Source organism: Camelus bactrianus, chromosome 23 (genome assembly GCF_048773025.1).
Source record: "Camelus bactrianus isolate YW-2024 breed Bactrian camel chromosome 23, ASM4877302v1, whole genome shotgun sequence".
In the NCBI taxonomy this organism is placed as follows: domain Eukaryota; kingdom Metazoa; phylum Chordata; class Mammalia; order Artiodactyla; family Camelidae; genus Camelus; species Camelus bactrianus.
Genome location: NC_133561.1, coordinates 30,395,158 through 30,410,778, shown reverse-complemented (window position 1 = coordinate 30,410,778; position 15,621 = coordinate 30,395,158). Strand labels below are relative to the sequence as shown.

General features: G+C 51.1%; 1 protein-coding gene across 9 annotated transcripts in view; it reads left to right on the top strand.

Annotated features, from left to right (window-relative positions):
- The window catches only part of SRGAP2 (SLIT-ROBO Rho GTPase activating protein 2), a 235,209-nt gene extending 219,855 nt beyond the window's left edge, over window positions 1-15,354 (top strand). For 2 of the 9 annotated variants that reach the window (XM_045522821.2, XM_045522820.2), the window contains exons 19-24: window positions 2,007-2,086; window positions 4,208-4,388; window positions 5,899-6,045; window positions 9,304-9,342; window positions 9,553-9,877; window positions 12,013-15,354. In XM_045522821.2, the coding sequence (XP_045378777.1) occupies window positions 2,007-2,086; window positions 4,208-4,388; window positions 5,899-6,045; window positions 9,304-9,342; window positions 9,553-9,877; window positions 12,013-12,396 (1,156 nt within the window). In that variant the 3' untranslated portion in view covers window positions 12,397-15,354. Of the gene's footprint in view, window positions 1-2,006; window positions 2,087-4,207; window positions 4,389-5,162; window positions 6,046-6,145; window positions 7,170-9,303; window positions 9,343-9,552; window positions 9,878-10,515; window positions 10,611-12,012 lie in introns of those variants that run through there. The other 7 variants (XM_010963263.3, XM_010963262.3, XM_045522823.2 and 4 more) reach the window with 6 other exon arrangements.
- Window positions 15,355-15,621: the final 267 nt, after the last annotated feature.

Genomic DNA, 15,621 nt, shown 5'->3' with positions numbered 1-15,621 from the left:
GGTTCACACCCACTCAGAAGGCTCCCAGCCTCCATCAGAAGAGAGAGAAGTGTGGGTGAGGTGAGTTAAGATGGATGAAGGATGGGAGGGAGGGGCATCAAAAGGGGAGCCGGAAGCCAAGCATCCTGGAGTTGGGCCAGGAGACCAGAACAGCCAGGAAGAGGGAGCACCGGGCCGCTTGGCCCCCCTGCAGCTGTGGAGAGGAGAGGCCAGCCCCACTTCCCCACGCCTGCCCGCCCTGAAACTGGAACCTGGGTTCTAGGACTGCCAGCAGTCTGGCACGCTAGGCTGCTTTCTGAGACCGCAGGTGTTGCTGGGCCCGGAGGCAGTGCTGGGGTCTGCGTGTGGAATGAGAGCAGCATAGAATTTCAAGCTGGAAGAGCCCTGATAAAGCATCATCTTGCCTGTCTGTACCTGAGAACAGTGGTTTTCAAAGCGGAGGTGCCCAGACCAGCAGCGCCTGCATCACACGGACTGGTTAGGAATGCAGCTACTCCGACTCTGCCCGGGCCTGGTGAATCGGAAACCCTGGGAGTGAGGCCGTCTGTTTTTAACAAGCCATCTAGGGCTCCTTGAAGATGGCCACATAAATGAATTCGGAGGCCTGGGGAAAAGTGAGCCTTTACCCTCCACACCCCTGCGGCCCTGAGGGTTTCCAGAATGTCACCAGACTCATCAGGTTTTTAGGCCCAGAGAGCAATGAGAAGATGCGGCCACCTTTTTTGTTAAAGAGGAATCCCTGTTCATTTTCTCTCATAATGTTCCCTGGAGTCTGGAGGACCTCCTTGGAACTGACTTGCTTCACACGGGAGGAGTTCTAAATTAGTCCCCTGCTCTTTGAGGAACGTTCTAGGAGTGAAGGATCGGTCCCACAAGGAGGGAGAGGCTGTAGGCTCAAAGGCAGAAACTGCAGCCAGGACGTGGGGGTGACGGGTTGTGGTGCTTCCTCAGCACAGTCTAGGAAGACTTACTTGTTACTACCTACTTACTGCCAGAGGGAGAAACTTTAGAAGTGAACTGGGGGAGGGTATAGCTCAGTGGGATAGTGCATGCTTAGCGTGCAAGAGGTCCTGGGTTCAATCCCCAGTACTTCCATAATAAATAAATAAATTTTAAAAAAGGGGGGGGGGAAGAAGTGAACGGAGTTTTTCTCTAGTTTTCAGGAAGTGAGAACTTCCTGGTGCCCCTCATCATACACTCAAGACCTGGAAATAAGGAAGAGAAATGGCTTTCCTAGTAACTTCCCTGCTCATTCTCGACTCTCCTCCACCCTGGGTGATTTTAGACTCCATGCATTTTGTCAAGAACTTGACCCAGCTCTCATCCCCTACCCTCTTGCCGAGTCCAGCCCACAGCAGACTTTCTTCCCCTGCTCTCATTCTCTCGTTTCCCACTTGTTTCCATGACTCATCCCCAACTTTCTCACCTGTACACAGACTAAACCACAAAGCAACCAGAGGCATCAAGCAAAATGAGAAGGAAGGAAAGAAAGTACTGCTTATTAATCACTCCTTATTTCACTGAAACCTCATGCAACTCCGTGAAGCATATAGACCATTATCCTCAATTTATAGATTAGGTAGCTGGGGCTTAAAGAGATGAGGTAATTGCCCAGGGTCACGCAGCTACCAAGTGTCAGAGCTGGTTTTCAGATCCAGTTGTCCTGATGCTAAAGCCCAGAGTTTCCTTTCCACCACACTCCCTCCAGGAGCTAACTCACCTAGAGGAACTGCCCTTGAGGAGTTGAGTTGTTTTCAATTTCCAAAAGGATTTATAAATTCAAATTGGCTTCCCTTTGTCTCAAGATACTGTAAGTCCCATGTAGTTTTTGTAGCAGGAGCTAGGCTAGAGAACCCCATTCTCAGCATTTGTCTGTAGTGTGTGATCAGGACCTAGAGAGTGTGAGATAGATTCCATGGCCTTGCTCCAAGGAAGCTGCATGGAAGAGAAGACAAGAATTTTGGAAGCAAAGGCTGAGGTCCCGGTTACTCTTGCCTCTGTTGCAGTGACAGCCCTCACGGGGAGACTACCTCGGCTGAAGACGCAGCCCAGGACGTGGCCGCAGAGCATCACACGAGCGATGACGGTACGGGGTCCTGCTAGGAGTCCGTGGGGCTGCTGGGGATGAAGCAGAATGAAGGGATTATGTCTCCTGTACTCCTGATGAACCTACCTGCCCAGCAGCCCCCCTGAAGACAGGCAGGGAGTCCTCCTGCCTCTCAACTTTCTTCTTTCCCTTTTCTTGGAGAGACAGCCCACCTTCTCAAATAGAATGATCTCTATTAAACCAGAGGTGACGAGCTGGACCTTCACCCTTACCCGCTCTGCCCCCAACTCCCTGCCCCTCGCCCACCTCCCTGCTCCTTGTATCATCTGGCTATCTCACCAGCAGAGTGTCGGTCCCTCGTCACAGCCCAGGCTCCTGCCAGGTAGCTGGAGACCAAAGTGCAGGAGAGCTCAGTTGAAAAACAGTGAGCCCGGGGAGTAGTGAAGCTGGGTGCCAAGAACCCAGCAGAAGCAAGCCAGAGGAGGGTGGGAATCAGGACGCAGAAACCACATGCTCTCACGCCTGCCGACTGGAAAAATTGACCCTTTCCAAAGCACAGACATGGGAGCGCTGCGCGGCCCGGCGGGGGTGCATGGAGAGCTGGAATGCGCGCAGCTGTCATCCATGGGCCTCGGCGGTGCCCATGATTTATTAAGGCCTGTCCGGCCAGCACATTCCCCCTCCTTCCAACAGTTCTGCACCTCCATTTCTGATCACTTGCACTCTGGATGTCTCAGCAGCTGACTGGGGGCGGGCCTCAGAATTTTCTGGGCACAAGAATGAAATGGCCCAGTCTGTGGCGCTTTCCCTGCTCCCTGCCTTGCTGGGAATTCTGCAATTCTAGGCCACCTTTTAAAGGAGAAGCTAAAAAAAACATCGGGCCACTTATTTGGCTCCTGAGGTCAGATGGATCAATATGGTAATTAGTCACACTGCGGGAGGCGAGCAGATGAACTAGGGAAATTCGTATTTGGTTAGAGCCTACGTGTGCCCAGCACGGCTAGAGGCTTTCTATGTGCCTCATCTCTTAATCCTTAGTGAAATAGATAGAGCTGCTATTTTATAGTTGAGAAAACTGAGGCCAGAGAGGTCCAGTGCCATACCCGAGGCTGTACGGACCTGAAATTGGGATGTTTAGACAGGCCCTGGGTAGTGAAGTCTGCAGCCCTGCCCTTTCCGGTGCAGATGCACCAGCCCCGGCTGTCTTGTCCCACCAGCCCCGGCTGTCTGGACGTAATCTTGTTTGCAAGCAGCCTTTCTCTCCACTGCTCAGGATATATCTGACTTTAACCTCAGGTTCCCGGTTTCTGGGAGTCTTCTTTTTGCTCTCTCACCTCTACCTGCAGACCAGCACCAATAATGACAATGGTGACAATAATGACCATGGCTAACACATACATAGCATTTAAGCTGGGCCCTCCCTGTTCTGAGCACTTTTACAAGTTGTTATTTATTGAAGTCTCATGCCAACTTCATGAAAAAAGCATTATTGTTATCCCCGTTTTACAGATGAGGATATGAACTCCCACACAAAAGTAAAAATACATTACCTTTGCAAACCCCTTTTAAATTTTCAAGTCGCTTGCATGTGCATTTTTCCATATAGTGTCCACAAAATATATTTCCATATTTTGCTCCTCAGAAAGTTGATTGATTGGGCAAGTTATTTTTCTTTTTATAGAGGCTAAAACCCATGTTCTAGTAGGGGGATTGGATACCATAAATAAGTTATTTAAAATACAATATAAGAGTTCTAAGTTAATGGAATTATTTTATAGTCAGAAAGGAAATAACGCTTACAAATACAGCCTGGCAGGTTCGATGATAGGGGTTGGCATAAGAGCTATGGAAACACCAAGGAAATTAGTACAGGAAGCAGGTGATGTTTGAGTTGTGATTCAATGTGTTCCATCAGGCAGGTGGGAGAGGGGGATTCCAGGTGGAGGGAACAGCATGAGCAAAGGCAAGGAAGAGCATATGAGTGCTTTCAGGGAGCTGCACCATCTGCATGGGAATCTGCTTTATAGATCATTAATGACTTATTTTCACACTGGGTTGTCTTCCCCCCACTGCAAGTTCAGATAATTGAACTTTTCCGCCCAGTTTCCTGAGTCACTGAGTCCCAGCAACATGTGTTTCCTTCTTTTCCACCCCTCTCAGAGTGTGAGCCCATCGAGGCCATTGCCAAGTTTGACTACGTGGGCCGGACAGCTCGAGAGCTGTCCTTCAAAAAGGGGGCATCCCTGCTGCTTTACCAGCGGGCTTCCGACGACTGGTGGGAAGGCCGGCACAACGGCATCGACGGACTCATCCCCCATCAGTACATCGTGGTCCAAGACACGTACGTTGGGTCCCCTGCACCTTTAGGGGTCCCTGGCTGCACTGTGGGAGTGAGACTTCATTTCTGGAGCCCAGGAGAATGAGGGAAAGCAACCCCTAGGAGGCGCCAACGTGGCCCTGAAGTTTCAGCTTCCTTGAAGGGTCCCCAGACTCGGTGGAGAATTGTTTTTTAACTTCTCCACCCTCTGCTCCCCACTGCCAGTCACATCTCCACCACCCTCCCCACCCCTTGTCATTTTAGAAACTTGCCAGCCAGCGCTCATCCACACTTACACCTGATGAGTGATAATGAAGGCTTATTATTTGACCACCTGTATTGCCTTTCTGGAAAGATCAGGTTGGGAAAACATTTTGACTTCCCTTTCTTTTTTTAAAAACAACTATGCTCACCCCAACCTGCTGGGCCACTAATGGCACTTTCCCACTTGCAAATGAAAATGTTGAGCGCATTTTCTAGGAGAAGTCTAGCTTAAGCAGCCTTGTGGAAATAACCCAGCTCATTTAACCCAGATGAGGTTGACCTGGGGAGAGACAGGGAAGAGGAAGGGAAAGGATGTCAGGAAACACAGGGAACATGGACTGGTCCCAGAAAGACTTCATTGCATTCATCAGTTGGTTCCCACGCTTTGAGCGATGTCTCCCGGGCAAGAAGGCTTTTACCTGTGGCCCCCAAAACCTGCCTCCCTGCCACGTTGCCTGCCTCTGCCCCTGCCTCCCTCCCCTTGGATATGATGCTCTCTGTTTTTAGCCCTCCCCTTAATATTATTTCTTAAAGGTTGATATCCTGAGTGAGTCTGCATCCTCCCAGCCTCTCCCCAGCTCGTTCTGCAGGGAGATCCTCCCTCTGTTGATAACATCGCATCCCTGGTGGCCATCTGTGTGTGGACAGGACCCTCCCAAATTTAGCATTATGACTTCACTGCGGGACCGAGAGAAGATGAATGGTGGGGGAGAAGGGGCTTTCTTTGTCATCAGTAGCCAGAGGGGCCAGGAAAGCAGTGGAGAGACGTGGGACCGGCTTGGACGCTCTTAAGCGGGGCTGGATGCCCTACGACAGAGTGTGGCGGTGTCCTGCCTCAACGCCGGCATCTCCAGAGCCACGGCAGAGCCGACTGTCCTCCCCCAGCCGTGCTCGGGACCTCAGCACATAAACCGCCACCTGGACCAGCTGCCTCCTCCTGCAGGAGGTGGCCCAGCACAGCTGCCCCAGGAAAGCAGCGAGGGGGTAAAAGGCAGATGCCTTGAATCCAGGTGTCCCCTAGCCCAGCTTTCCGGAGGAGCTGAGGATCCCGCAGAACTCAACAGGATTATTTATTTCTATTTAAACGCCCCTCCAAAGGCCCGTAGCTTTCCTCGCCTGCGCTCCCAGAGCTAGCCCAGCCAGGCGTTGCCGCTGCCTCCAAGCCATCGCGGGGTCGCGTTGTGTCGGGAGGGCCGTCTTGCCGATTTAACACTGCTTTTTGTGTTGTTGTTTCCCCTTCCTGCCTGCCCGCCTGCCCCTTCTCCCCCAGCGAGGACGGTGTCGTGGAGAGGTCCAGCCCCAAGTCTGAGATTGAGGTCATTTCTGAGCCACCTGAAGAAAAGGTGACAGCCAGAGCGGGGGCCAGCTGTCCCAGTGGGGGTCATGTAGCTGATATTTATCTTGCAAACATCAACAAGTAAGCTCTGCTTTTCATTTTCTGCTCCCCTGAATGACTCGCAACACCCAGCCTCACCCTCTGGCCTAACCGTCCCCCCCAATTCCTGTGCTGCACATAGGACCCCCGGCCTCACCTCGACCCAACATCTTGCATGTGCTCGTGGCTGCTGCAAGGCGGACAGGGCCGAGGAAACATCCAGAGGCCTCGTCGGCAGGCCCGGGGGTCCGGCCAGTGGCAGTTACGCTGAGGATGGGTGTGCCTCTCTGTCCCCACAGCGTCTGTCCGCTCAGACCTTCCAGGCCATCTGACTGCTAAAACTTTGGCCAGTAACTTCGTGCAACTTGGTTCTGTACTATTTCTCAAAGGTGCCTTCTTTTTTCCAATTTGGACTCAAATAATAGTCTTTGATGTTTTCCTTGGCCCTTGTCTGTCCGAAGCTCTAAAGTCTCATGTGTCTTCTACCAGGCTTGTGTTACCCGAGACGGTTTATGTAGATATCACATGTCTCTTTCTCCCTCATCCTGCCTTCGCTCCCACGGAGGAAAGGAGCCCACTGCTCCCTCCAGGAAAGCTTTGTCCTGAGCTCTCTATTCATTGTCTAACCCCCAGCTCCCCTTCCCCCTGCCCTTTCACACCAGTAGAAATAGTTTGCCATTTTTCCCCCATTGCTTTAGCCCTGTGTATTATCGTTCCCTATCAGTCCCTTTGCAGATTCCCACTTGTGTCCAGCAGGCTCGTAGCTCTGCCCCGCAGCTTTCATTGTGGCTATTAGCAACATCCTGGGGTTTTAACTCCACCCACACCCGATCTGGCCGTCTAGAGGGATTCCACGCCTGTGTGCTGCTGCCTCCCCTAGAGACATTCAGGTTATTGGAGAACTAATCTCATCTCAAGGGGCCAGACACCAAGTCCCAAAGCCTACAGACCTCTTTCCGCCAGACCCCGAAACCTGGCCCAGAGCCAGCAGGATGACAAGCCCCAGGGCGCTCCTGATGAATATGGATTGGAGATGATGTACAGTTTTTATTCCCCTCTGGCTTTGGAGGAATGAAATGATTTGCACATTGAAAACCTGTTAACCATAGCCTCTGGACACTGAAACTGGAAGGAGAATAAAAGATGCTTGTTGTTTTGAAACTGCACCAGGTCGCCCAGATCTCTTGGCTTTTTTCCAACCAGACAGTAGCAGGGGGAGTGGTTGGGGCACGTGGCTCTTTTCCATCTCTTTCACCCTCTAGATAGTAAAGTCGCTCATTCAGCTCACTTAGTCACTGTAGTTATAATTTAAGTCAGACTGGTTAAAAAAAAAATAAAAGACTGAGAATTTTAGTCATTTCCCTCCAGCATAGTGCCCTGTTGGGAGGGCAAGCTAGTAAAACGTTAACTGTGGGCTAATCACATTTTCTTCCTTATTTACAAGTCTACATTAATTATAAGCCTATAATCAGAAGGTGGTTAAGCCTGTAATTAACCCAGAAACCAAGGTGGGGTCGGTGAAGGGAGAGGTAGATGATTAGTTAGGTACATATTTTTAAGCCATCTTATATTTGTTGCCAGTTGTAGAGTAATAGCTGGAATAGTCAAAAGATGAACATCTGGTGGAAAGTCAGGGTGGTTCCCGTGAACTCCCTGCTCGGTGGAATCAGGATGAGGTCTTGCAGGACACGTTCTGCTTGGACGCCAGCAGGTCGGTGGGTGAGCGGCAGCCCCTGGGCATGTTCTGCCCTTAGGACTGACCCTGCCTTCCAGCCGTGCCTCCAGCCCACACAGCACTCCTCCCAAGCTCCTTCTCTTTCCTGAGTGCCCCCCAGGTTCTGTCTCACCCCTGGACCTCCTCATCTGCTGTCTCCTCACCTGGTCAACTCCTGTCCCTTCAAGACTGAATCCGAAGATGTGCCTCTTCGGGTAAAGCCTTTCTGATACCCCTGAGTGCCTCTGATACCCCTGCATTAGGCGCCCTTGAATTCCGAAAGCAGCCTCAGGACTCAAGCTGCACTTGGATCCCTACCAGGCTGAGCTCCTTGAAACCAGGAACTCGGTCTTCCTGCCTCCACATCCCCGGGGCCTGGCCCCTAACAGCCACTCCATAAATCTGCCTCCTCAGCAGTTTTGCCTTGGTGAGTCAGCCCTCCTCAAGTGGAAAAAGGAAATCGGCAAAGAGTTATTAGGGTGTGGCGTTTCAATTCAGTTCCATGCATTTATTGAGCACCTACTGTTGTGCCAAGTACCTGTGCTGGTTCTTCAGAGAGGAATAAGATGACCCCTGGCCTCGGAGCTCACAGTCTGGCAAGGTGAATACCATATAGACAGGGGACTAAAACGTGGTGCCATCCATGTCCTGTAGGAACGGAAGAGGGAGTGATCGAGTCTGCCTGCTGATGGGGGTGGGTGCTGAGGAAGACTTTGCAGAGGAAGAGAAATCACTCTAGCTGGGTCTTGTAAGACTGTGAGAACATCCTTTATCCATGCGAGAATGGCTGACACCCAAGTCTAAAGCCGTGGAGCAGGCAGCCTCACTGAGTGGCTACTATGTGTCAGATGCCAAACCTGGTCCCAGGGATGTATATGGAGGAAGACCTTCCCAGGGAACAGGACCAGGACTGGCTTAGAAACCTGACCCTGCTACAGGACGAGCTCCCCAATCTTCAGGTCCTACCCCTTTCCTTCTTCCTCCCTCAGCTCCCGCCTCAGCCTCAGTGGACCGTAGTAGATTCGAGATCAGAGCTGCCCAGCTGCACTCCCAAACCAGAAGTTTCATTGCCTCTTAGATTAGTTCCTTTAGAATCTGATTACAAGAGAAAATGAAATTATTCTGCAGTGGGCAACACCCATACGGATAAGACTCTGCCAAACCATTTCATCTGAGAGCCTTAATGGTCTGGAATAAACTGTCCCAGAGCCAGGGTTCAGCCCATGCTGGGTGGCATGGGGTCACAAGATGTATTTCCACCCTAGGAAATGCACAAATTTGGCCCTCACGCTGCAGCATTGCAGCCTCTTGAAAAATACTCTGTTCCATGTCTGCAGCATAAGTGATAAACAGCTTCTTGCCAAAGCCCAAAATAATTCCAGTTTTGTAAGTGGACTAGGAAACATGCTTAAACTTTGGGAAAGTCAACTCTCCTCTTACCAGCAATTCCCTGCCTCCTTGGCAACGGTGAGAATTTTTCTCCTACCTGGGACCTGGTTGCTGTTCAAAGCAGGCAATAAGGGTGCCTTTCCGTGAATCTGTCTCCTGTTAGAAACTTTTGCTTAATCAGACGTTTTTCCTGACAGCACCTTACATCTTGAGACCTCAAAGCCCACAACCACCAAGTAAGTATGCATTTCTCTTTTGTCCAGGTCAGGGGTGGCAGGGGGACAGAGACTTGGAGAAAACATGGGAAGGTGAAACAGGAGGGAACGTGCCCTGTGTCCTCTCCTTGCAGAAGCCCCTGGGTGCCACCATCTGTCCCTCTCACTCGTCCTAGCTTCCTCGGAGCCAAGGCTCCCTGATCATACTGCCCTTTCTGTTTGTCATTGAAGGCAAAGGAAGCGGCCGGAATCTGGGAGCATCCGGAAAACGTTTCGGAGCGACAGCCATGGGCTGAGCAGTTCCCTGACTGATTCCGCCTCCCCGGGGGTGGGGGCTGGCTGCCGCCCATCTTCCCAGCCCATCATGAGCCAGAGCCTCCCCAAGGAAGGGCCAGATAAGTGTTCCATCAGTGGGCACGGAAGCCTCAACTCCATCAGCCGCCACTCCTCCCTGAAGAACCGGCTAGACAGTCCCCAGATCCGGAAGACGGTGACAGCAGGGAGGTCAAAAAGCTTCAATAACCACCGGCCCATGGACCCCGAGGTGATTGCACAGGTAACTGGGGGCTCTTGGATGAACAGCTCCAATGAGTTTACACTGGTCACGACTGCTTAGTGCAGCCCATGCTAATTGTGACAGCACTTGAAACAGAACGGTGCTTTGTACATTATCCAACGATTTCAGGGACTGATGGACATCTAGACCTGATAAGACAGCTTTCCAAGAAATCTGTTGATCCCTCTCTCCCCAAGAAGAACTTAGAATAAAAGAATACAGGCTTCTTGCTCATATACGGGCTATTTGCAGGGCTGCTGTTGTTTTGAAAGCCAGTAGTTACAGATAGCATATTTTTGATAGAATCCATTCAGCCTGAGTTTCAGGTCTTGAGACCCTGGTAGGCTTCAGTGAAGCTGCCCAAGTGGTGAGGCTCAGCAGTAGTTCTGGCCGCACTTCCGTATCACTGTGCCAGTCCCATCATCCCCGAGGCTAAGCTCTGGTGCCTAGTGATTGACCAGTGATCAGTCTGCTCCTGGTCTTGAAGGCCCCAAATTACTCTGCCCCCCGGGGCTTGGGTACCAGAAGGGTTTCCAGCCCAAGTCTCCAGAGGCAGTGGAGCTGAGCCTCCTGGTTACAGGGTCTTCCTTTGGTGTATGCACCACACTGACGAGTCTCTGTTTTCCATGAAACATTAGAGATCCAACCCCACCTCTAAAAATCCGACTTCCGGGGCCACTCCAAGCAGTTCACTCAGACGTCTCTCCCAACTCTATAATTTTCATTAGACCAGGTAGGAACCAAGGGCTCACTGTTGCCCTTTCATGTCTCAACCGAGTTGAGATGATCCTCACCCCAGCTTGGAGGGGGCAATAGAGGCTGGGTGTGGTCTCTATTGGCTTAATTGTGGTGCTCTGCTTAGGGAAGGTGAACCTGGCAAGCACAGTATTAAGCTACAGGCCTGAGATGTCTTGCTTTGCTGGCCTTCTGTTTCTGTGCCTCTCCTTAAGCTCTTGGCTGCAATCTGCCTGGCACCACGGGAATCCTCCCGGCTCCCTCTTTGGCCCGGTGTTCATAGGAATGTCAGAACAGGTACACAGCGGGGACAGACTCCAGCTGCAGAGCAGGACTGAGGAAGGAGATGGAGTTCTTCCTGAGCGTTGTTAAGGTTTGAGAACATCAGACGATGAGTGAAATTGAGCCCCTGTCAGCAGAGAGCATGGATCACCCTGTAACACAAAGAAGCCTTAACCAGGGGCCTTTGCTTGAAACACGCAGTCTTTCAATGTGAGTTTAATCCCAAGAGAGGAATCATGTGGTGGCTTTGGGGGCGCCAGACAAAGTGCGTGGGGAGGTGGGGAAGGGGCTGGGAGGTCTCCCTGGGAGGCCGCTGGCTGCATACAAAAGGTCTTTGGTTCTGCCTGGAGCCCCCTGAGCTAGGACTGCTGTTCCTAAGCTCTGGTGTGTTCCAGTGTGACTCGCAGGAGATTCACCTGTGTGGGCTCTGGCTCCCTCTCTTGGTCACTCCTTGGCCCCCTCTCGTGGTGATGGGTAGAAGGAAATGGCTTCATCAAGATGGGCACTCGGATGGGGTGGAGTGGGGGCCAGCATCCTGATGAATCCTCAGGGCCAGGACTCCTGAACCTTCCCTCAACCCCTGAGGAGGAAGGACTAACCCTCTTAACCTTTCTTAACCTTTGGCCTTGAAGTCCAAAATAATAAAATTCATATTTCACCTCTACTACTTTAAAAAAAAAAAGTTTATTATGTACAGTTTCAAGCATATACAGAAGTAGAGAGAATTGGGTAATGGATCCCACATCCTCGTGACCAAACTCCTGATCACGCTTAGTCCATCCACCTTTCCTCTCCCCACTGGACTACATGTCATCTCGTCCAAAAACACATCAGTGCACATGTCTAAACCCTGAGGACACTATTTCAAAAACATCTCAACCACTCTATGTAAAGTGGAGGGGTTAAAAAAAAAAAAAAACCTCATGATGATGAAAATCCCTTTGTCTTCCGTCTCTCACGTTCCGAACATCCACATGTTCAAGGATTTGGGCCTAATCAACACATCTGGCACCTCCTTACTGTTGGCTTCTTCACGATTTGGCCCATGTTGTTGAACTAGGACCCCGGGGGACTTCTCGCTGCCTGTGCCTCACTTCCTCCTTCCTCCCGTTTCGCAGGACATCGAGGCGACTATGAACTCCGCCCTGAATGAGCTGCGGGAACTTGAGCGGCAGAGCAGCGTCAAACACACCCCGGACGTGGTCCTGGACACCTTGGAACCCCTCAAGACGTCCCCCGTGGTGGCCCCCACGTCGGAGCCCTCCAGCCCCCTGCACACCCAGCTCCTCAAGGACCCCGAGCCCGCCTTCCAGCGCAGTGCCAGCACTGCTGGGGACATCGCCTGCGCCTTCCGGCCCGTCAAGTCCGTCAAGGTGGCGGCCCCGGTCAAGCCACCAGCCACACGGCCCAAGCCCACTGTCTTCCCCAAAACCAATGCCACTAGCCCCGGCGTCAACTCCTCAGCCTCCCCACAGTCCACCGACAAGTCTTGTACTGTCTGAGGGATGTAATTTAATTGTTCTTGACAAGGGGACTGGAGGGACTGACTGTTATTAAAATCTTCCTATTTAACTAGCTTGGGGACTTCGGTTGAAAATTAGATTCTAAGTTGTTCTTGCAGGAATTAGCCTTCCCATCACCCAAAACCTTGAGAATGAAGCCCTCGTTATCGCCCTGCCCTCCCCCTCCCTTCCCCCGGCCCTCTGCTCCCCACCCCCTCATCGTCGTAATCCAGCCAGCTACAGTACGTACTGTTCTTAGGTTAGCCGGAGATAGGTTTTTCCATTATCAGGTCACTGTGAAATCTGGCAAGGCAAGTCATGGGGCCGTGGCTGAAGCCTCAGTCCCGCAGACACAGGGGATGCCTGCCCAGATGGTTGGCTGCCGACAGCCAGCTCTCAGTGGCATCTTGTTTTGGGTACTGATTATAGAGAATCATACACAGTCCATTCTCCATTTTATACACACACACACATACATACATACACACGTAGGTTTTTCTAGTCTCTGGCATGTGTAGCCCCTCCTGGTCCTAGATAGACCAGTCTCTTTGTAAGTTATTGTGGCAGTTCACACAGGAGCCACCAGAGGTCTCTGTTTCCGTTACAAATCTTGTTCTGTCTGGGCCAGAGAGCCTAGCCTTGGACATCTCTCCACCACCTGAAATTTAACAGGACGGGACTCAATCCTGTAATGTGTTTGGGGTTGGGGGCTTTGTCTTCTTTCTATTGGTGTGAATTGGTCATTGGTGTTTGCTTTTGCCCTCCTCCATCCTCTAGAACTACACCCCGATTTTACGGAACTTCGAAAGTTTTTCTGAATGTATAGATGTTTCTCGGGTTCCTATCTTTGTCTCTGATGGACCATTTTCCATTTAAGACATTTTCCTGTATAAGACAGTTTTATAGTTGGTTCCTTTTAGAGTAAAGTCTTAAGAGAGTTTTATTGTGTTTATGGCAGGTTTGGAAAAGATAAGAAATGGGTCCTTCTTCCTCCCACTTTTTTGGGTACTTAAGACAAAATTCATTATCCTATTGAAAATTAAATTCATCTTTGCTAACCCTAAAATTGTTCCCAAATGGAAATTGATTCCAGGTTTATCCCGCAGTTGGGTTAATCTACAAGGTCTCTCTTCTGGGACCAACGGGGGCTTAGGGAGCCCTAGTTAGATAAAGGGAGACGCTGCCCCTTAAAACTGGTTTTCATTTATCCAGACAAGGACAACTAATAGAACTTTGGCCCCAGGTGCTCTAAAGTCTTTCCAAGGCCTGAATCTAAGAAAATAAAAAATTGGATACTGAATATTTTGGCCTTCCTTTGGCCTTTTTTTCTGGTTCACCTCCACAAAGCAAAAATGATACCCTAGTCTACTTTAATAATTCACTCTCAATCTGGTGTCCGTGGTCCCAGCTCCCCTGGCACCATGCTGTCCCAGGAGTACCCCGCTGGGGACACTCACACCCCAGGCTCACAGGTCTCAGACAACTACTTGAGTTAAAACTGAAACTCATCCTCTTCTCTGTTTTCTGGTTTTAAAGCTGTGCTTTTGGCCTTATTTTCCACAGTTCAGGAGAGAGTTGGTTGCCATTCCAATAGGAAAATCTGTGTTTTCTTACCTTTGGCCGAGAAGATCCTTTTTGGTCCAACATTCTGAAGTCAGTAGTTGGCTCTGGGGAACGGTAGGATTTCCCTCACTCTGTGTGAGGGAAACAGGGAGCTTTGTGGGTCGTCACCAACCAGAAGGGCAGCCCGCAACACCAGGAAAACCATCCCAAGACCTGGAAGGGAGAGAGGAAGAGCTTCAGTGAGTGAGGCCACCTGTGAGGGGCGACCTGCAGTCTTCTGGATTCTTGGCTTTTGTTGCTCTGTTTAGTGGCCTGTCCTTGTGTGTCCCCTGCACTTCCACAGGTCCCGAGCCAGCGGGGGCTTTCATCCCCAAGGATCTGTTTCCTCTCTGAAAATGAAGCCCCACCCTTCACTTTACATTCCTTTTGATCCGACTGGTCCAGATTGGTGCCCATACCTGCCCTTCTCCCTTCCCTCCAACACATCCTCCTCTAGGAAGATAAAGGCAGACCTTCCTTAACGACAGCACCTGGGGCCTGTTCTGCTGCTTCTGCCTCATTTCTCTACCAGCCCTGTACCTGACTTGCGTTCACCGTCGCCTCGGGCAGTGTCCGTCTGCTGATCGGCATCATGAACTGGACAGTGTGTGAGTGGTCACCTGCTCCCCGCCCCCACGCTGGGAGCCGAGCTGTCTTCCCCTCTCTGGTGCTCCTGAGACCTGTGAGACGGTCCTGTCGAGAGGACGAGGAACCTCGGAGGAGAGTCCTTCTCGGCAGAGCTCATTGCAATCAACTGGAATCGAGGTTGCACACTGTGATTTTTACACCGAGAAGCCAAACAGAGCTGGCCACCCAGGGCCTAGGGAGACCAGTCTTCCTCAGAGATGTTTGCCTAAACCAGCATGATGCTTCAGAGAGCCCCGCTCTGCCTCCTCTTCCTGGTGTGGACTCAGATGGGTCAGTCGTTGGGCGACAGAGGTGGGGTGGGGCTCCCAGCATCCCAGTTTGGAAAAAAGAGGAGTTTGCAGCCAGCAGCCTGTAAACTGGAAACACTGGTCTCAGCCAACCTCCTCAGGGCGCCCTGGTTTTCTCCCCAAAGAGATGAGCAGAGTCGACGCCAGCAACGGGATGAACAGGCCCCTGGAAGGGCTGGTGTACATGAACTTCACGCTCAGAAGAGAAGTTAGGTCTTCCAGGCAATTGCAATGTTGTGGCGTCTGACTTGTATGTCACGTCTGTGTAAAACGGTATATTCTTTAAAAATAGTGTTGATAACTGGAATATTGTATGTATGCTTGGCGATGCTTTGTGTGAACCTAAGACTGTCACTCAACAGATGTTGGATTGGGGAAAATCCAAAGCACAACTTCAAAATAAAATACGTTTTTAGGTTTCGATGCTGCAGTTTATATCCCTTCTCCAACGCCCTGAAATCTCCAATCCAGGAGTCCCGCTGCCCAGGAGGGATTTTGATTCGTCTGTGGTCACGGAGCCCTGCCTGGCAACAGAAGGAGAGATGGGGTGACCTGAGGAGCCAACCATCTTCTCTCTCCCCCAGCAAGATGCGGCAGAGTGTATTTAGAACGTGGATTTCCTCCCCCCCCCCCCAGCATTTCCATTTAGCCCATGCGTGGAACCTAAGAGATTATGTAGCAAGCTTCC